Source organism: Epinephelus fuscoguttatus, linkage group LG18, assembly GCF_011397635.1.
Source record: "Epinephelus fuscoguttatus linkage group LG18, E.fuscoguttatus.final_Chr_v1".
Classification (NCBI taxonomy): domain Eukaryota; kingdom Metazoa; phylum Chordata; class Actinopteri; order Perciformes; family Serranidae; genus Epinephelus; species Epinephelus fuscoguttatus.
In genome coordinates this window covers 5,076,757-5,097,786 of record NC_064769.1, presented here as the reverse complement: position 1 = coordinate 5,097,786, position 21,030 = coordinate 5,076,757, and the positions used below count along the sequence as shown (strand labels likewise).

Here is a 21,030-nt window from a genome sequence, read left to right as displayed (position 1 = left end):
AAATTCATGCTCTGAACACACAACTGGACACCAAGAGCTGATTGTTGGGGGGTTAAATAGCTCAAATATTTACTTTAAGGCTGTGAGATTCCCCTATTATCTTTACACTGTGTACAATACTTGGTATCGTCAAAGCAGTTTATGTTGCAAGGCTTTGTTGTTTCTGTGGGCCCTGATTTTATCTGCATCAAACTGAAATGCCTACACTGTTCTAGGAGCTGGACTTGAGAAAGAAAAGTCTAGGGAACTGTAGTCATATTTTCTGTAACATCAAATGCTTTGCACAGTGAATCACTATGGTTTTCTATGGTGGTAAAAAACATGTTTCCAAATCAAGTTTTTTGTTCCTTTAACAAACCCATTTGAAATAATGCAAATCTTAATGAACAAAGTAAGAAAGGATACTTAGCAACTATGACTTTGACGAAAGAAAAGCACTGATTTTGTACTGGCATACCTTTACTATAGTATTCTTAAGGAAATAATGTCTTAAAATCATCATCAACATAATTAGAAAAGTATAGATGATATGATACGCAAGATGAAAATTATACTGACAATGTCATTACACTATTATTCTAATTTATGAAAATCATGTATGAGTAAGACAGATTTTAAGTGATAAACACCCATAAAAACCAAACCTACAGGCCAAATGAATAAAATGAAATTACTTTGTTTCAGTATTTTACCACACAGATCACAGGACGTGCTCTCAAAAAAATCTAACCTTTGCCTTTAAAATTCTAAAGCAGGATAATTACTTATTTATTATAGTTATTAATTATAACTTTAATTTCTTTATGACATTCTTATAGAGTGATGGTGATCAGCAAATCAGCTTGTAGGTGTATTACCAGTAGCAACTATGCAATGTAGTGCAGTAGACTGTGATGAATTGTGGGTTACACTTATCTCTGAAAAGATGCTCTGAAGTGTGCATCGAGTGTGGGTTAAGTATATTGTGTGTTGGCATTTTTCAGAAGTGGGACACACTTCACTGTGTGCCTGATGGTGCGTATTAATGCTCAATAGCACAAGATTGAGTGCGGGGCTCTTAACCATACGATGCATTATTAGTCCTCAAATAAACATGGCAACATCCTTATGAAACTACAGCAGCGATGACTCACCCGGAAGAGTTTATGCAATCTCAGTGCAGCTGAGCAGAACACAAAGCGGATCAGCAGCAGCCGAAGGAACTCGTCACCAAAGAATTGCAAAAAGGCTTGATCTGTGGAGACAGTGAAAAAAATGCTTAAAGTGCTTAAACTAGACTGATCACCTCCCTGCTGTATGCCTCCATGCACCAGTCAAGTTTCTCTTACAGTTTACATCCATGTCTGTGAAAACATGGATGTTTCACACCCATTGTCCCCCTGACAGCACAGAAGATCTATATAATCAGCACAGTTTCAAGGTGGACACCCAAGATTAGTGTCACCAATTTCAATATCTGACCAAATGTCTCTCCTTCTGTTCCTGAGATATGATGTGGAATAATGGCCAGAAAAGTGTTTTATGAAGAACATTATGATGTCACAGTGAAGTTGACCTTTGACTTTTTGGGTTTGACGTTTGTGCCAAATTTGAAAAAATTCCCTCAAGGTATTATTGAGATATCACGTTCACAAGAATGAGACAGATGAGGTCACAGAGACTTGACCTTTGACCACTCTATTCTTTTGTCTGTTAGTAGGTTATGAAAATTATGAAAGATGTGCTACCTATGGTCCGTGATCGAGTTATCAGCTGCCCGATGTCCCGGTAGACCTTACGAAGAAATTCTTGAGCCCTTTCCCACAGGCCTCGCTGCACGCTGTTTAAGCCACACACAGAGGAGAAAGCCAGGAGTGGGCTGTAGAGGAACAAAGTGAAGAGACTCCCACGCTGAGACTGATCTAAACAGGTGAACAGAGGCATGGCACAGATAGTGAGAACATGAGACACATTCTCTCTCCATGTTCACATATACATGGAGCCCAAAAACCTTGTGAAAGAAGCAGCTCACTAACTTTAACAATTACATTTAATAGAATCAACCTAAAAATCTGAGTATATCATAAAATACATACATTTTAAAAACCTAAATATCTAAGATTTAGGTTAACAGATATCAGAAGGACTGACTTCTAAATCCCACATTTCTGCATTTTCTATGCAATAAGTACACAATACACATGCATATATACATACACACACCTATATGTACACACACACACACACACACACACACATATATATATACATATACGCATTCACATGCAAATAATGATCAGATAGCTGTTTAAAACAAAACCTCAACACCAACATAATCCGTCATTACCATGAACACACACACACTGTAGTTTATTTTGACAAATCACACACACTCTGTCCTGCTGCCACAAATACTTATTAGACATAAAATGTGGATTAATCCGCAGCTGAAAATTGTCCCCAACAAAGGCACTACTTCCTTCTGTTTGAGTAACGTTTTACAAAAACTACAGTGACCAGCTATTTTAGAAAATTCCTGTGGCCAGTTTTTAAAAATGTCTCAAGTAGTGGGCTTGGGGCTGAGTGCTACCGAGAGGGTAGGGAGGTCAGAAAGCACTGAGAGACAGATTAACACATAACAAAATATAGAATATCAACAGACTTATCATTAAATGAACTGTTGGTCTTCAGTGACACACACCTTGCACACTCTTGGGATATACTGTAGGTGATAGTAAGCACACCAGAGGCTGGCCAAACAGATTTGTGAAATGCTATTAGGAGAAACAAAAGACAGAAAAAGCCACATTAATTATAAGAATATACATTCACAGTGTGATCATATCATGTACACATCAGGTTTTAATACCCCCCCACCCATCAATAAACATTCAGAGCAACTGAAAACTAGTATTGCCAGCTTGCTGTTGTGTGCAGAAACAGCTATTTAGTTGTACTTACTATTTACATCCATGCCTGTGAAAAACTGGATGCTTTACACACATCATGTCAGTGTCTGAAAAATTGTCTCCTCTTCGGCTCGTGAGATATGATATTGAGTAATGCACAGGAAAGGTTTTTTGCAGAACATTACCATGTCACAGTGGAGCTGACCTTTGACCTTTTGGATATAAAATGTCTTCACTTCAGTATTTTGACATTTGTGTGAAATTTTGTCATAATACACATACAAATTTTTGAGTTACGGCCAAAAAACATGTTTTGTGAGGTCAGAGTGACATATGACATTCGTTCATTTGTGCCGTGTTCACGAGAATGAGATGCATGCAAGGTCACAGCAACCTTGACCTATGACCACTAAAATCTAATCAGTTGATTGGTGACTCCAGGCACGTCATTTCTGCTTCTATATGGTCACACGTTTATAATTCTCCTCTGCTTTCTGTACTCAGCCCACACACACACACACACACACACACAGACACACACATACACACACACAGACACCAGCTAGGAAAATATATAACCACCTGAAATGCGACAAAAATATCTGCGTTTTTTTAAACACTCCCAGGGTGGTCAAGATGGTGAAGAAGATACGTTTCGATGTTTAGTTCAATGTACAGTTCAAATAATTGTTCAGCTGTAATATTTACTGCTGTTGTTAAAAGAAACACATGAACACCATGATTCCTTTAAGCTGTAAAACTAGGGGAAACACTGCCTGTGTGTCACAGCTACTGCTGCAAATGCTGACTATGTTGGTGAACAGCAAAATCGGCAGTCAGACTACAATAACTAACTTCCTGTTGTGTTTAGGACACCTGCATGCACCTGTTCTTGTCATCTCACACAGTGTGTCTGCCTTACGTCTCTCCCTCCATGTTGCCTCTTCAACTCTCCCTCACAGTTTGAAAACTTCTGATATGGATGTGTGTGGTTTTGTTTTTTTTTCCAGGAAGCTTAACCTATTTACCTTGTAGGCTGTGCTGTTTGAAGAATCCACAATGACAAAAAGTGGCTTCCGGGTGAAAGGGAATAAATCTCCTGGATGAAGGCTGCAACATAACAAACAAGTAAATGTCAAGAACCTACATTTCTATCGCAGCAAATCTACGGTGAGTTTCTGCACTGCTGAACACATGGTAAGAGATTCTACACTTGTGATTAACATTAAGAGTGGGCAGCTGTCAAACATCTGACTGAGTCAGATAAATGTGATTTGTCATTAGTCACAACATGAAAACTGATTTTCCTCTTGGGTTAGGTTTGTGGACACAGGCATCATTCTGTTGCACATTGTGATTTTTAGCTTTTCCTAAAATGATAAGAGCATTTTGAAAAATCATAATAAATACATTAGATCAATAATCACCAGTGCATTTCTTTCTGAGCCTGATTCCTCTTCTGCACTGTCTCTCCGTTCACCACATCGCGGTTTGTATTTGTGAGCACTCCTCCAAAATCGTATGGTCCTACAGGAAATGTTCAAAGATAAAGCTCAACTTCTTTAATTTGAAAAGGCATGACTGACTGTGACATAGAGATCATAGCTTTCACTGCAGCTCCACACTACATTGGTTAGCATGAACCCAGCTACAGGTGTGAAAGCACCCTAAGAGGCTCAGTGCTAAACTAAGATAATACAATAAGACAATGCACATGTTTAGACAACCTTTGCCTGTTAGGTTGCCAATATATAATAAGATATGTTGTAAATTAATCAATAATTATTTTTAAAAATTAAAAAAAAAACTAACAATTTAAACAGTTTGGTGGCATGTCCATATTCCATTAAAATTCCATATGATATTAGAAAGAAAACATGGGCTTTAATACCTTCATAATCTGAATGGCCAGTAGGGAAGACTCCAGTAGCTGACAGGTAGACAAGCAGAACGCTGTTGGCAGGCAGTTCCTGAAAATTAGGGCAATGGCAGAAAAAAGACAGTGTAGCAAAGACATAGGGTTAGATGTGAGTGCTACATGTGATTTGCATGCTGACATGAAATTATTAGGTTAAAATAAAATAGAATAATGGGTAGGGGGTGCAGAGAAGAGAAATCTGACCAAATATGGGTCCAGATATGAAAATCTCTCTCAGCCAGTAAGTGGGATTGTGACCCTGTGACACCAATCAATGTTCTCTCATTAAAATGAGAAAATCACTGGAAAACATTTGGATGTCACACAAATATTGCAGTGGAAAGGTGAGAATCTAAATAGCAACAATGTCAAACAACACTTGTAATCCTGGAGGATGACAGATACTGTACATTTGATGTTACCTTGGTGATACTGCATGTGTAATAATAGACCATTAACTTCAGCAGTATTTAACCCAGAAAGGCTTTGATTTAAGTAAATACTGACCTTAAAAGATGCAGACAGGAAAGTAAAAAGTTGGCTGAATGTTGGCTTGTACAGCAAATACTTGTGAGGGTTTTCTCTTTTAGCTGGCTTCTCATTGGGTTCCTGTGGAAAAATATTTTATATAATAACTATTTGTACTGACATCCAGCTTACTTTAAGTATGGCAGGGTAACCAGACTTCTAGGAGGCAATTATGTCTTCATTAGTTCATCATGTTTGTCAACCTAAGAGATACCCGTGGGGAATGACGCAGCTCTTGAAAGAATGATGTATCTCACTCAGCACACACTTATAGCATAATTACACGGCTGCGATTACAGGCAAAAACATGGTGACATACAGGTATTTGCTACTGATTGGCCCTGAGACAGACTGCATCATATATGAAACATAACATGTTTACAGTTGCCTTGCTTGGAATATTCTGCTCTGAATAAGTTGTTATACCACAATCTGTTAGGGGCTGTTGTCACAAATGGTAAGGGAAAGGCCACACGACAAGGGTGCCCCCTGTTGCCTCTGTTACATGCAACTGCAATTGAACCGCTAACGGAAGCTATCAGACCCCATCCCAATATTCATGGTATGTCACTCGAAAACAACATAGGATGTCATTATATGCGGACGATGTTTTACTGTTTATCACACAACCGAAAATATCTTTTGCCTCAGCCATTAATGTTATTGATAAATTAAATTAAGTCTCTGGATATCTAACCATACAGAGAAGAATTTCTGTCTGTCTGTCTGGGTGTCCTTTGCATACCTCAAGAACTGTTCATTTGATCTACTTCACACTTAGCAGATGTATTACTGGGGAGTGGGGACCCAATGATGTGCATTTTCAAATTTGGTGCTGTTTGGATACATGACACTTTCAATATTGATAAATTCTGAATAAAAACGCGAGCAGCGCTCTGTGGCTTTGTGCAGAGGTGGGGGCAGAGCTTTAGGGCTCTGCTGGGAGAAATCTGTGAGAGGAGCATGTTGTGCTGTGTGTATTTCACAATGTTCTGAGTAGCTGTGAGCTTCAGTGTATTTCTTTGCCATATTAACTTATAACCAGGGGTGAACAGAAGCCGGTAAACTCTGGTACTCTGTACCTCTAAAAGGTTCAGTGCCAGTAAGCAGTACAGGGAAGAGGGGACAGCAGCTGCCTGCCTAAAGCAGTTGGAAAGATATTCAAAGATTTGAACAACCCAGTGAAATAACTCTTAAGTGAAACGTTGTTGAACATAAATGACACCTCTTTCCAACTGAGACAATGAGCTTCATTTAATCAAAACTAGCCATCCTCTAACTGGATAAAAAAAAAGCATTGCTCTGTGTGCAGCCTGCTGTGAGAAGAGTGCTCAGGGTCCTTCCACAAAGTGCAACACCGCAAAGAGAATACAAAAATATTCAATGACTTCACTGATCAGTTATAAAGTCTAGTGTCCCCAAATTCACTTTACACATCAACAGTCTCCTGTTGGTTATACCACAATGCTTAGCTTGGACAACAGTCTTGAAGGAGTTCCCAGAGGTGTTTAGCACTTGTTGGCCCCTTTGCCTTCACTCTGAGGTCCAGCTCACCCCCAAACCATCTCGATTGAGTTCAGGTCCGGTGACTGTGGAGGCCAGGTCATCTGCCGCAGCACTCCATCACTCTCCTTCTTGGTCAAATAGCGTCCAACTAAACGCAAACCGGATGGGATGGCATGTCGCTGCAGAATGCTGTGGTAGCCATGCTGGTTCATTGTGCCTTCAATTTTGAATAAATCCCCAACAGTGTCACCAGCAAAACACCCCCACACCATCACACCTCCTCCTCCATGCTTCACAGTGGGAACCAGGCATGTGGAATCCATCCGTTCACCTTTTCTGCGTCTCACAAAGACACGGCGGTTGGAACCAAAGATCTCAAATTTGGACTCATCAGACCAAAGCACAGATTTCCACTGGTCTAATGTCCATTCCTTGTGTTTCTTGGCCCAAACAAATCTCTTCTGCTTGTTGCCTCCTTAGCAGTGGTTTCCTAGCAGCTATTTGACCATGAAGGCCTGATTCACAGTCTCCTCTTAACAGTTGTTCTAGAGATGGGTCTGCTGCTAGAACTCTGTGTGGCATTCATCTGGTCTCTGATCTGAGCTGCTGTTAACTTGCCATTTCTGAGGCTGGTGACTCGGATGAACTTATCCTCAGAAGCAGAGGTGACTCTTGGTCTTCCTTTCCTGGTCGGGTCCTCATGTGTGCCAGTTTCATGTAGCGCTTGATGGTTTTTATGACTCCACTTAGGACACATTTAAAGTTTTTGCAATTTTCCGGACTGACTGACCTTCATTTCTTAAAGTAATGATGGCCACTCGTTTTTCTTTAGTTAGCTGATTGGTTCTTGCCATAATATGAATTTTAACAGTTGTCCAGTAGGGCTGTCGGCTGTGTATTAACCTGACTTCTGCACAACACAACTGATGGTCCCAACCCCATTGATAAAGCAAGAAATTCCACTAATTAACCCTGATAAGGCACACCTGTGAAGTGGAAACCATTTCAGGTGACTACCTCTTGAAGCTCATGGAGAGAATGCCAAGAGTGTGCAAAGCAGTAATCAGAGCAAAGGGTGGCTATTTTGAAGAAACTAGAATATAAAACATGTTTTCAGTTATTTCACCTTTTTTTGTTAAGTACATAACTCCACATGTGTTCATTCATAGTTTTGATGCCTTCAGTGAGAATCTACAATGTAAATAGTCATGAAAATAAAGAAAACGCATTGAATGAGAAGGTGTGTCCAAACTTTTGGCCTGTACTGTACATCTCGATCCAGTCAGCCTTCTGCTAGGAATGTCTCACCCACAAATTTAGGGAAGAATATTTTCTGAGTGTGTTAATATATGCTGCACACAAAGGTATATTACTGAAATGGATTTCAAATAAGCCACCGACACTCCTAGAATGGCAAAAGGTAATACTTAATCTTCTACCTAAAGAATACTGGACATACTGGTCTAAAGGTAAAACTGGTACATTTCATCATATATCATCATCATCATCTTTGATTGTGTGGGACCAAAAATCAAAATATTTTCTGGAAGGCACTTCCTAGACCAAGAAATGATGGTTGAATGCTGAAAGAGGCTTTGTTGTCGGTATTATTATTCAAATATATATTTAACTGTATGTTTTGTTTCTTTATGATATCCCACCATGCTTGTGAACTACTACTTTTTTGTGTTACATGTACCGTTCAGGGGAGGGGAGTTTTCAGATGGATTTGGGGTGTGTTTGGAGGGGAGGTTGATAAATGTAAAATATGTGTATATGTGAAATTGAAATTGTATGCATAATTAATAATAAAAATGTGCTAAAACAACAACAACAACAACAACAACAACAACAACAACAAAAAAAAAACACTCCACCACTCTACTCTTCAGGCATAACACCCACCAGCGTTCCTTGTTTGGAGGTCTGTGTGGCCAAGTTTACAGGTTCCCTCTCCAAAGCTTGAAGCATGCGGAACATATCGATGGTTAACTCACTGAACTTCACCTAAAAAAGAAAGAAAACAACACTAACATAACCTTACCATTGGGAGACTCGTGGGGAGTTAGTATTTTAGACATTGTAGTTTCACAGATGATACAAAGGTCATGTTTTTCAGTACACATAAAAGTGTTTGCAGGTTGATTTTATAGGTATTTTAGTTCTTTGGTCAGTCAGGTACTATAGCCAGTAGAGGGCACTGCAAGTACTAGTAGCACATGTCAAAACAGGAGATGAAGACCTGTTTGTTACTGCAATTACCTTATGCAGTTCTGAAAGGATAAATGAGTCAGATCGGACACACTGAGAGTAGTGACGAGGGGCTTGTTTTAAATGTTGAAACAGTAAAATAACACTTCACTGTGTTCTAGGGAAACAAACAGTACACATTTGACACAGAGATAGTACTAGTAAGGTGGTACTTCCCAAATGTGAAAGAACATTTTTAAGTTTAGTTACACTGTCAAGACATATACAGATTTGTTAACCCTAAAGCCCGGAGCACATGCTTACTGAACATGAGCTTCACTTCCACAACCAGCTAAAAGAGCTGAGGGGCAAAAACTGAAGAAGATTCATAGAGAAAGAGCTGCAGCATGAACCAGGAAAAACCTGGAAAAGCAACTTAAACTAAATGTTTACTGTGATAAATGAAGTTATGTTTACAGTACATTATCATAGAGTGTATGGGGATGAAAAGCCTTCACTTTAATAGTACTAATAGTACTAATAGTACTTTACCTTAGATGTTTTACAGTTTCTCTCCTGTCTATCTCGGCCACTAAGCAGAAACACCTATATTGTATTACCAGGTCTTCATTAACTAATGTAGGGGCAAATCTGTTGTGGATGTGGAGGACATGTGATAGAGCTTACCCTTAGTGTTAGAGTTCCTACCTCTGACAGACGTGTTCAATTCTCCAGATAGACTTGTATTAAAAAACATTAAAGGGATAGTATGGATCTTTAAAAGTGAAGTTGTACAAGGTACTTATTCATAGTTAGTATATTACATACAGTACATGTCAGTCAGCATGCCGCCAGTTTAAAGAAGCAGGCTGGAGTCCAACATGGAAGCTAAGGAATGTACTGCTGTGGACGGGAACAGCAGTAAAATGTATTTAATGAATTCAATATCAGTTTAGGGGTATACTATATTTAGAATATTTCCATTGCTTTACCTTGCTGTCAAACAGCAATTCTGACAGGGAAATAAAGTGGTTAGATTGCTCTCTGACTCCACTGAGAAAAACAGTGATTGAACAAAACTGAACACAGAAGCCGCTGGTCTACCGCTGCCTTGACTGTTTAGTCTTGTTTGTGTAATTGTGTGACTTTGGTGCTCAAAAGAATTAGTTCGGACTCACCAAAGTCACACAATAATACAAACAAACTAACTGATGAAGACAGCAGTAGACAAGCAGATTCATGTCCAGCAGGCCAAAATGACTGTTTTTGTCAGTGGAGTCTTGTGGCTTTGACAAAAGTATAGATGAGGAACTGTAGCCGTTGATGGCTCACCCATCAGAACAGGCTGTCTGACAGAATGGTAAAGCAGTAAAAATACTCTCAATATAGCATACACATATAGATTTCGTAAACTAAACTTCTTTCAAGTGCCTAAAACACGTTATGCTGCTGCCCCCGTCCACAGCAGTGCATTGCTTTGCTTCCTATTTGGCTCTCCTGCGCTTGTGGACTGCCATCTATAGCGTGTAATACACTGACTATGGATAAGTACATCATACAAAGCCACTTCAAAAAATCCAAACTATCCCTTTAGTGTGTGATTAAAATTAGAAACCTTTTCAGGATTTGTCAACATTTAAAACAAAACAAAACAAAACAAAACAAAAAAAAACAGTCAATATTGAAACAAATAAGGATTTTGCTCTGGTAGGAGGCCAATGACCAGAAATCGTAGATCAACACTTTGCTTCCCCATAGTGTTATGTTAGTGTTGCTGTCATGATCAGGTTGAAAATGTAGATCTGTGTGTCAGATGGAGGACAGAGAAGCACGTAAAAAGCTGACGATAAAACATTTGGCCTCCTGCAAGAACCCTTTGGTATTGTTATCCTAAACCTCTTACTTACTTAGTACTCTTACTCATTTGTGAGGTTTGCTTGTTCAAGTGTTCAAGTCAGTATGAGTCAGACTGACTTAACCCTAAGCATAAACATATGTTGTAAACTTTATGTTTCAATCTAATGAATACCACCTGTATCCAGCGCTAAAGGAAGCTTGCGTCTGATCATGGATGAGAGGCTTGTGCTCGTGTCAGAGTAAGATGTAAACATTAAAGGGATAGTTCAATTTTTATGAAGTGGGGTTGGGAGTGTAGTCAAACAAACTAAGAACTTAAGAATCTACTGCTGTAGACGGGTCAGAAACAAAATGTATTTTAGCCACCTAAAAAAATAAAAAAATAAAAATCAATATCAGTTTAAATGTATGCTACATTGAGAGAATTTTCACTGCCTCACCTTAATGTCAGACAGTGATTTGCAATAGGAAAATTAAGCCATTATATCTTTCTCTTCAATGCAAGACACCTTTGACAAAAACAGTGATTTAACATTGCTGAACACAGCAGCTGCTGGCCTACTGCTGCTTCGATCAGTTATTTTGTTTGTGTTATTGTGTGACTTTGGTGTTAAACTAACTAAGTAATAGAAGCAGTCACAGACCAGCAGCTTCTGCGTTCAGTGAGCTAAAATTACTGTTTTTCTCAATGGAGTCTGGTGGCTTTGACAAAAGCATAGACGGGGAACTGAAGTCATTAATGGCTTTCATGTCGTAACACGCTGTGTGACAGAGAGGTAAAGTGGTGAAAATACTCTCAGAAAGGAATTCTTCTAGAAAGAAGTTGCTGTTGAGTTTTTCGAATGGATTTTTTGGGGCTTTGAGCACCACAAAGCAAGTGCCATTTAGTTCCATTATACTGGAGAGAAGGCAGACATCTCTACAGTCGATACTTCCAACCCTCTGCAATTCTAGACTCTACTGATAAATAACACTACAGTAAGAGGAAAAATATGTGTTTTTGATTTTGGAGTGAACTGTCCCTTTAAGAAAGAATTTGTGCCAGTGGTTCTTGCATGAGGCCCAATGTCTCTGTCCTTTGACATAAATGGCAGTAAAATACACATTATAAAATCATGTATTGCTGTTATTGTACTCTAAAATTACTGTTGTCACTATACTACTGATAGTGGTTAGAGACAGGGCAGGACTTAACCCTTTGTGGACCATGCACTATGAATCTATCAGGACATGCATGTCTTTCAAAAAAAGTTTAACACAACTGACAAACTCCGGTCATACAGTATTGAAACTACTATTCAATATGGGCCTGAAGGTATTACTGGTAAGTTCTATATTGAAAAGTTGTGTTTGATATTGTATGTCTGAGAGCCAACAACGAGTTTTCATCAGTAAGACCTGTCAGTGACTGCGTTGATGATGTATGAAGTGTTAGGACCTGTGAATTAGAATTAGTGGGTTAAAACCTGGTTGTTACAGTTGCCGATGATTAGTGCATCTGCGAGGATGAGCTGCCCAACCACCATGCCTTGTTCCAGTGGAGGCACACTTCCCTCCTGCAGCCGATTGCTGGTGACGATGACAGAATTGTTGTCATTCAGAACTACAACTGGATCTGCCTGTTTTACAAATGGAGAGAAACAACAGTGAGCTGCGGCTGATCCAGTGTACCAGGCAGCAGATGACTTCTTCAATTACCTGGCTGTCAGTCCAGGAAGATGAAGTGTTGCATTAATATTTTTATGTCAGGAACTAACTTCAACCTTCAATTTGTCATACCCTTGTACAGATTACACAATTATGGGTTTTTAACATCTATTTATAAGATATAGTGCCTTGCAAAGGTTTTAACCCCCTTTGGTGTTTTTCTTATTTTGATGCATTACAACCTGTAATTTAAATAGATTTTTATTTGGATTTTCTTATAATGGACCTAAATTAAATAGTCAAACTTGGTGAAGTGAAAATAAAAACTTTTTTAAAAGGATAAAATATTAATAATTAAGTGAAATGTGGTGCATGCGTGTGTTCACTACGGAAGCTGAGAACGGCCATGTATTATTCTTTTTTTTGTGCACTGTTATCTCGTGATAACGACTTATTATTTCGTTATCCCGATATAACAAAGATTGTTTTCTAGTGATAATTGTCAAGTCTGATGATTGCGCGCTGGTTAATGTGATCGTCCTGATTTCAGCCTACAAGAGCTGCCACTGGCTGGTCCAGGTGTCCCAGGGAGGTGAAAATGGCAGATCACATTATTGATCAATGCATCAGGATGTACTTCAATCAAGGTCTAACACAGGCAGAAATTGCATTGTGTCTTTCTGTTACAGATGGCATTCAGATTACTCCTTGTCATTTAAGCGCAGTTACAACTTCACAGTCGATGGTTAAATGATCCTGCTGAGATTGTTAACTTCATTAGCAACCAGATAAGAGGACTGGGTCGTCTTCAATGGCGCCACCAGGGGGTGGCCAGGGGTGGCCACGGCCCCCCCATAAATTTGCTGGCCACCCCACTTGCCAGTGGGGACCAGGCGTTAGTGCGACCTCCCATAGGTCCGACTATCCATAACTCCAACTACCCGCTAGTCTGACCATGCAGGTCTACAGCGAGTTTTATCGTTCTAGTCCCATAATGTCTAATCCAACCATTTTAATGCCATTATTCCGACCGTTGGATTTCATACCCAGTAGTCCAACCACCAGTTAGTCAGACCACAGCACTTCCAACACGAAGCAGTCTGTGCATTTATCCCTCACTGCGCTGGCACGGACTGTGAGGACAGTTGCGTTTATCTCAACGACGGGAAATCACATCCATCTGTTATATGTGACGTACATGCCCTTATTTGGATAACACATCCTGGTATTCCCCACGCATAAAGCCTATTGACAGCATAATGCGCTCTGGCTGCAGATGTATATTAAGCATTAATCTGTTCTTGCAGCACGTCTACAGAAAGTATTTTGTTAGAGACAAACCATCCATCTGTCTGTCATCTCACCTGTACTAACGTTTTGCCTAGCCTTGACCAGCGAATTCATGAGCTTGTAACAATTTGCCAACAACAACAGAAACGGCTTATGTCACAACGCTACTTTTACAGATCACAGGAGGCACAGCTTCACGGTGGCAAGCTGAAACCCCTGATATAACATAAAACCCCCCAAAAACTTAACTCTTTTTGCTTTCAAAATGCAGCAATAAATCGTATAAAAACAAAAAGGACTCGTATGGTTAGTTTAACTCAACAACTTTAGTGTAATTAAATTAAATCAAACTCAAATTAACACGTGTCTGGCTTGAACGATTCACTCAATTAACACAGTGCTTCACGCCGATACAGAAAACAAATAACCCCACTGTGCATTTATTGCTTGTTTATTAATTCCAGTCACGTTTATGTGTGTGAGATCCTGCTTGAGTGTACGTGCACCTTGAATATCATATGTGAGGCTATTTCATAACTAAAATGGTGGTGAAAATATTTAACTTTGCTAGACGGCATTTCTCTGAGTCATTCGTTAAAAGGAAATAATTTATTTGCTGTGGAAAGAAGACAACATAATGTGGAATTATAGGTTAAACAATCTTTGCTTCCTTTAATTTAGTTTGGATAACAGTAGTAGCCTAATAGTAGCTGCAGCAGCAACAGCGTTAGTTGCCAACAGCTGTCTTGTTTTTATTTCTTTACCTCCGCCAAGGAGGTTATGTTTTCGCCGGCGTTGGTCTGTTTGTTTGTTTGATTGTTTGTCTGCAAAATAACTCAAAAGGTTCTGAACAGATTTTGATGACATTTTCAGGAAAGGTTGATAATGGGACAAGGAACAGATGAACAGATTTTGGTGGTGATCGGCTGAAGCGAAGTGGATAAAATAATAAAATGCTGGGAAATCCCAGCTACTTGGCGGAGGTCTGTGCTCTCCGAGTGCTTTTCTAGTAACAGATATGCAATGTTATTTGGCCATGGTGATCGCCGCTTGCTGTTGGTTTGCAAGACTTCTGTTTTTCTGCTGATGTCATTTTTTGTTTTATCTATGTACACTGTCTTGGTTCGTCATGTCAGACGTAGTGAGTTTTGGAGTATAGACATTTGTTTGTTTTTGCATCTTCAGCACCAAGGACAGCGCTTAAAGTGATTTTGTTATAACCACTGCCTGTAACAGGCTCGGGGATATCTTCAGCACCAAGAACAGCGCTCAAACTATGGTAGCTCTTGTCTGCTTTTGTCATGTGGTGAATTCTACTGTTGGCCTCCTTATGGGAAAAAATGTAATAGAATTTGCATTTGTTAGAACTTCTTCATGGTTTAATTGTGTGTAGCTTATGGCAGCCAGTCAGCAGCCTAGTGAGTGGCGATGTGAAATGCGCTATACAGCAGGAAAAAAAATACAATGATGTCACTCATTCATTCATTCAGTTGGCAGCCCCCGCTACTTAAAACATCTTCCCGTGTGTGGGAAATACCAGGATGTGTTATCAAATAAGGGCATGTACGTCACATATAGCAGATGATGTGATTTCCCATCGATGAGATAAACGCGACTGTCCTCACAGTCCGCGCATAGAGACATTGCAGCTATTTAGTGGTACCGCTGCTCTGCATTTACTGAAAGGGGAAAGTTGCCTGGCCCCCCCTGAAATGTAACTTTACTGCGGTCGGACTTTTGGGAGGTTGGACTAATGGGTTTCAAATAGGCCTACTAGGTCGGACCTTTGGGAATTTTTTCTTGTAAATCTAATTCTTTTTGTATTACATTAAGCAAAGATATGAGAGTTTGTTACACATACTGTCTAGCCTGGTAATCGGAATCAGAAAGACTATTGATCCCTGGTGGGAAATTCTTGTTACATAAAGCAATGATATGAGTATTTCTGTACTTGCTTCTGTTTGTATCTGCCAGGTCTGCTTTTTCCCAGTTATGGTTTTGATTACAATAAAAGTACACCTTTAAATTAAGCTGTACATGTGTCTTTTTAAGGAAAAGGATAACTAGCCTATTTTTAAAACAATGAATCGCCTAATACACATACATAACACAATAAAACAAGATTATTGTGGAACTCAAAATGTTAACTGTACTGTTATTAGTCTATGCACATTAGATCATTAGTAACATTAAATGTAACACAATAAACCAAAGTATATCAGTAGGCGTTTCCTTAAGTCTTTCTGATTATTGATTTTTTTTTTTGAGTTTTTTACTAGCCTAGACGACCCAGTCCTCTTATCTGGTTGCTAATGAAGTTAACAATGTCAGCAGGATCACTTAACCATCGACTGTGAAGTTGTAACTGCACTAGTCTTCTCCTTAAATGACGAGGAGTAATCTGAATGCCATCTGTAACAGAAAGACACAATGCAATTTCTGCCTGTGTTAGACCTTGACTGAAGTACATCCTGATGCGTTGATCAATAATGTGATCTGCCATATTCACCTCCCTGGGACACCTGAACCAGCCAGTGGCAGCTCTTGTAGGCTGAAATCAGGACGATCACATTAACCAGCGCGCAATCATCAGACTTGACAATTATCATGAGAAAACAGTCTTTGTTATATCGGGATAACAAGATAATTAATTCGTTATCACTGGAAAACAATCTTTGTTATATCGAGATAACGAAATACGAAGTCGTTATCATGAGATAACAGTGCACAAAAAAAAAAAAAAAAAAAAAAATAATAATAATACATGGCCGATCTCGGCTTCCGTAGTTCACTCCATTTGCTATGAAGCTCCTAAATATTCTTTTTATTAACATTTTATTGTTATTTCTTTCTTTTAGATTTAACACATTCAACAAGGGAAAAATCAGACAGGAAAAACACAAGAATAGAAAATAAACAAGACGGAACAAAACAAAACACACATTGCCTTGCTCTTTTGCAAATTTATCTTATACCCCGAAAAACTGCCAAATAAATCAATCAAATCAAAAACAGCAGGAATTGAGGATGCTGGCTTGGTCAAGGTGAGCACAATATCATCAGCATACATATTCAATTTAAAATTATGACCATAAATGTTCACATTATGCATATCATCCCTAGAGTAGATAGCACATGCTAATGGTTCAAGAGGGATGGTGAGAAGCAAGGGGCTGACTGGGCAGATCATTACTATCCCAGAACTTTATCCCTGACCTGTTTGGAGAGCTCCTTGGTCTTCGTGGTACCACTTGCTTTGTGGTGTCCATTGCTTGGTGGTGATGCAGACTCTGGGGCCTTTCAGAACAAGTGTACACCTACTAAGATCATGTGACACTTAGATTGTGCACAAGTAGACTTTTTTAACTTATTATGCGACTTCTGAATGTAACTGGTGGCCCCATGTCTTATCAAGGGGCTTCATAGCAAAGGGAGTGAATACGCATGCATGCACCACTTTTCAATTTTTTTAAAATTTATTTTTAAAGAAGTTATTTATTTTCACTTAACTTCACCAATGTCTGACTATTTTGTGTAGGTCCATTACAAAAAAAAATCAAATAAAAAAGCAATGTACTTCAAGAACCTCTGGACAATCTAATCAAACAAACTTGTAACCACATTATGGATAATAACATAGACAACACTGAAAGTACTAAACTAGTTACCTCAACAAAAGCTGCCACTTCCTGTAGAACCAGGTTCCATTCAAGTTGGTCCTCTGTGTTAAACCGCTGTGTGTAATCTTCGATCTCCTCAGATAACTCCTGCAGGTAACAGACAGGCATGGAGTTCCAGGAAGGTCAAGCTAAATCCAAACACTTTTTTAACTCTACTGCAAAAGTTTGACTTGTGCTAGATTCAGAAAATAAGGTCCCATACAAATTTCATGAGGCAGGCTAACTTGTCCCAGTTTTCTGTAAGGGCAAAGTGGAAATTGCAATTAGAGTTTGGGTTTTGTTTGTAAAGCCAGAGCACCAATGCTCTGCTGGGTTATGATGAGGAGGTGAAGGTAATGGGCGAGGAGAATCTGGTGTCACATAAGGACAAGAAGGACATTTTTTCCTTCATTCCTCATATTCAATCTGTCAGTTCTCCTGCTTAGCTGCCTAGCCTTAGCCCTTACCTAACTAAAAATCTAATGGCTCACTTCCACTGCAGAGGACTCCCAGTCCCACTGACAGTGAAAGAGAAGACCCCAATCAGAAGTTACTGTGTTCTCAGAAGAGGAGCCCTATTCCAGCATGACCCCCACCCAATAAGCATCTTCTCTGGATTTTCATCTTCTCTGCATGCTATAGAGCTACAGGTGGGAGACCATTTCTATCAAAAAGGCTTACAAGGGAGCAGCCTCTGTAGTGAGAGCACTGAATGTCACCTCTGTCCTTGCGGAGGCGGAGTTGCCACTCTGTTCAAGGACAGCTTCCAGTGTAAGCAAATGTTTTATGGTCAATTTGACTCCTTTGAATATGTTGCCACAGTTAAAATCCCCCTGTCAAGCAATTTTAGTGACCATCTACAGACCCCCCAAATATGATGCAAGGTTTTTTGATGAGTTTGCCAAATTGCTGTCTATTGTGTGCATGGAATTTGACTGTGTTGTTTCAGTGGGAGATTTTAACATTCATGTTGATAGTCTTACAGATGGGTGTGCTAAGGAACTGTTAAATATTCTGGATAACTTTGGGCTTTCTCAGCATGTCACAGAACCAACACATAACAGAGGACACATATTAGATCTAATTATTTCCAAAGGTCTTAATATCTCTGAGGTTGTGGTGAACGATGTCACTGACCATTACTGTGTTTCATTCAAAATGACCACTCTTGCTAATCCTATGAAAAGTGAAGCAGAGGTGATCAGAAAGCGTTATATAAATGATAACACCTGTGCATTATTTACCCTGGGTTTTACACCATCACAAACCCTTCCCTCTGCTCTAGTTGATGACCTTGTAAGCAGTTTTAGTTTCAATGTTATGACTGTTATTGATTCTATCGCCCCAATTAAGACCAAAGTTATGTCAGGCAGGAAAAAGGCACCCTGGAGAAACGCCACACTGGTTAAAGAATACAAAAGAGTATGTAGACAAGCTGATCGCAGGTGGCGAAAAAACAAACTCCAGGTATATTACGACATTTATAAAAAGAGTCTTTACAACTATAACCAGGAACTGAAGAATGCAAGGCAATCATATTTCTCAGAGATTATCAATAGAAACAGTAATAATGCCCGCACACTTTTTTCTGTAGTGGACAGACTGACCAACCCCACAGCATCACTCCCTCCTGAACTACTGTCTAACAAGTCATGTAATGACTTTGCAGCCTTCTTCACAAACAAAATATTATAGATAAGACAGGCAGTGTGCAGCTCCAGCTCAGGAAGGATAACACTTGTGCCTTCCTGTCCTCCGGTTCATCTAGGACATTTTAGCCTCCTAGATTACACAACTCTAACAGAAACAGTTTCAAAATTAAAGCCACAACATGCTGCCTTGATATTCTGCCTTCACACTTTTTTAAAACCATTTTTAACTGCATAGCTCCAGATGTACTGCAGATAATAAATACTTCTCTTAAAGCAGGCCAGTTTCTCCAGGCCTTGAAAACTGCAGTAATAAAACCTCTCCTAAAAAAATCAAATCTGGACGCCACAACAATTAGTAACTATAGGCCAATATCAAATCTGCCATTTTTGGGGAAAATCATTGAAAGGGTTGTCTTTCAGCAAATCCATACTTTTATGATGCAAAACAATCTTTTTTCTATTGAGGGTCATAAGGACAGAGGGATGTCATATGCTGTAAAGCCATGTGAGGCAAATTGTGATTTGTGATATTGGGCTTTATAAATAAAATTGATTGATTGACTGATTGATTCTACTGCCCGTACTTTTTAACTACACACTGCTGATTTATGCCTTTTATTATTCTACTTCTTTTCTTATCCTGACTGTTCAATGTATTGAGCCTGTTTTTATTTTATGTTACTGTATTTTATTATTATCACTATCATTCTCAATTTCTATTTCCCTTTTTAATCGACTGTTTTTATTGTTTTAAATTGTGTGTTGCTGCTTTTAATGTCTCTGTAAAGCACTTTGAATTACCTTGTGTTGAATTGTGCTATACAAATAAACTTGCCTTGCCTTGCGACTTACCAGGAACTTGTCTCCGGACAACATGGGCTACACACCTGATACAGCTGTATGTACAAAAGTGCTCTCACCTCCATACAGAAAAGGTATGAAGCCAAGACTACCAAGTATAAAACCTTGTAGCTCTGTGTTAGATTTTGTTTCAAGGTGTAGCATACCTGGCCACAATGTGTTTGTAAAATGTATACAAGCAGATGAGCTGCTGAGTATATAGTGTCATTGGTATGGCAACCGCACATGAGAAACCAGAGCTGTGCCACTTAGATCTTTAGGTCTTTTGGAGCGTTTGGTTTCCTAGTAGTTTATATCTACATAGAACAGTGTGATGGCTTGAACGGAAATTGTGTGCTAGCAGTGAAGTTGGTTTGTATGTTAAATAATCAACCAAATATGTCTATTACAGCACCAAAGCACTGCTGTAATGTTTGAACTCGTGCAACACTCAGTTAATCCATTGTGCCTGCTCCGTTTGAGCAGCAACTGCAGTCGTACATTATGTAGGTATGAACGTCACCTCTCTGTCAGCTCCACTAAGTATGTACTAAGTCTAGGCTCTTATGTCTATTTTGCAAGTCTTGGTGGTAATTTTTGTGGTCAGTTTTGGATGGTGGTGGCGTGTAGCTGCGAATCACTCATCAGGATGAGGAAACTAACTCACCAGACTGTAAACTCTCCTGCTGACTTCTCGCTAGCTAGCTAGCTGCTAGTTTGCTGCATCAGTTTCCGATGGGATAACAGGAACTGTAATAACCTTTGATTCACCAAAACTTGGCTGAATCCTGGACAACACCAGTCAGCCAGGTGACTCTTTTTCTATACGCTGATCTGACAAAGCAGAGGACTCTGGCAAGAGAAGGAGAGGAGGTGTGTGCTTTATGGTGAATAAGGACTGGTGTGACAGTGGGAACGTGAGGTGCTGTCCCGTTCCTGCTGTGGGTCACTGCTATTTGCTGCTCAGAGACGGCTCCTGCCTGTTTTTGGGAGAGGAGACCATACATCCACCTTGTTGAGGTTGGGATGTGTGGACAGTTAAATCAATCCACAAC

The 21,030-nt window shown here is 39.4% G+C and overlaps 1 protein-coding gene across 1 annotated transcript in view; it reads right to left on the bottom strand.

Moving 5' to 3' along the window:
• scai (suppressor of cancer cell invasion) overlaps nt 1–21,030 on the bottom strand; it is a 49,440-nt gene that overhangs the window by 7,862 nt on the left and 20,548 nt on the right. The window contains exons 7-16 of the mRNA XM_049604050.1: nt 17,493–17,591; nt 12,354–12,506; nt 8,746–8,847; nt 5,314–5,415; nt 4,780–4,858; nt 4,316–4,415; nt 3,917–3,998; nt 2,681–2,753; nt 1,728–1,901; nt 1,134–1,234 (exon numbers count right to left, since the gene is read on the bottom strand). Of these exons, the coding sequence (XP_049460007.1) occupies nt 1,134–1,234; nt 1,728–1,901; nt 2,681–2,753; nt 3,917–3,998; nt 4,316–4,415; nt 4,780–4,858; nt 5,314–5,415; nt 8,746–8,847; nt 12,354–12,506; nt 17,493–17,591 (1,065 nt within the window). The remainder of the gene's footprint in view (nt 1–1,133; nt 1,235–1,727; nt 1,902–2,680; nt 2,754–3,916; nt 3,999–4,315; nt 4,416–4,779; nt 4,859–5,313; nt 5,416–8,745; nt 8,848–12,353; nt 12,507–17,492; nt 17,592–21,030) is intronic.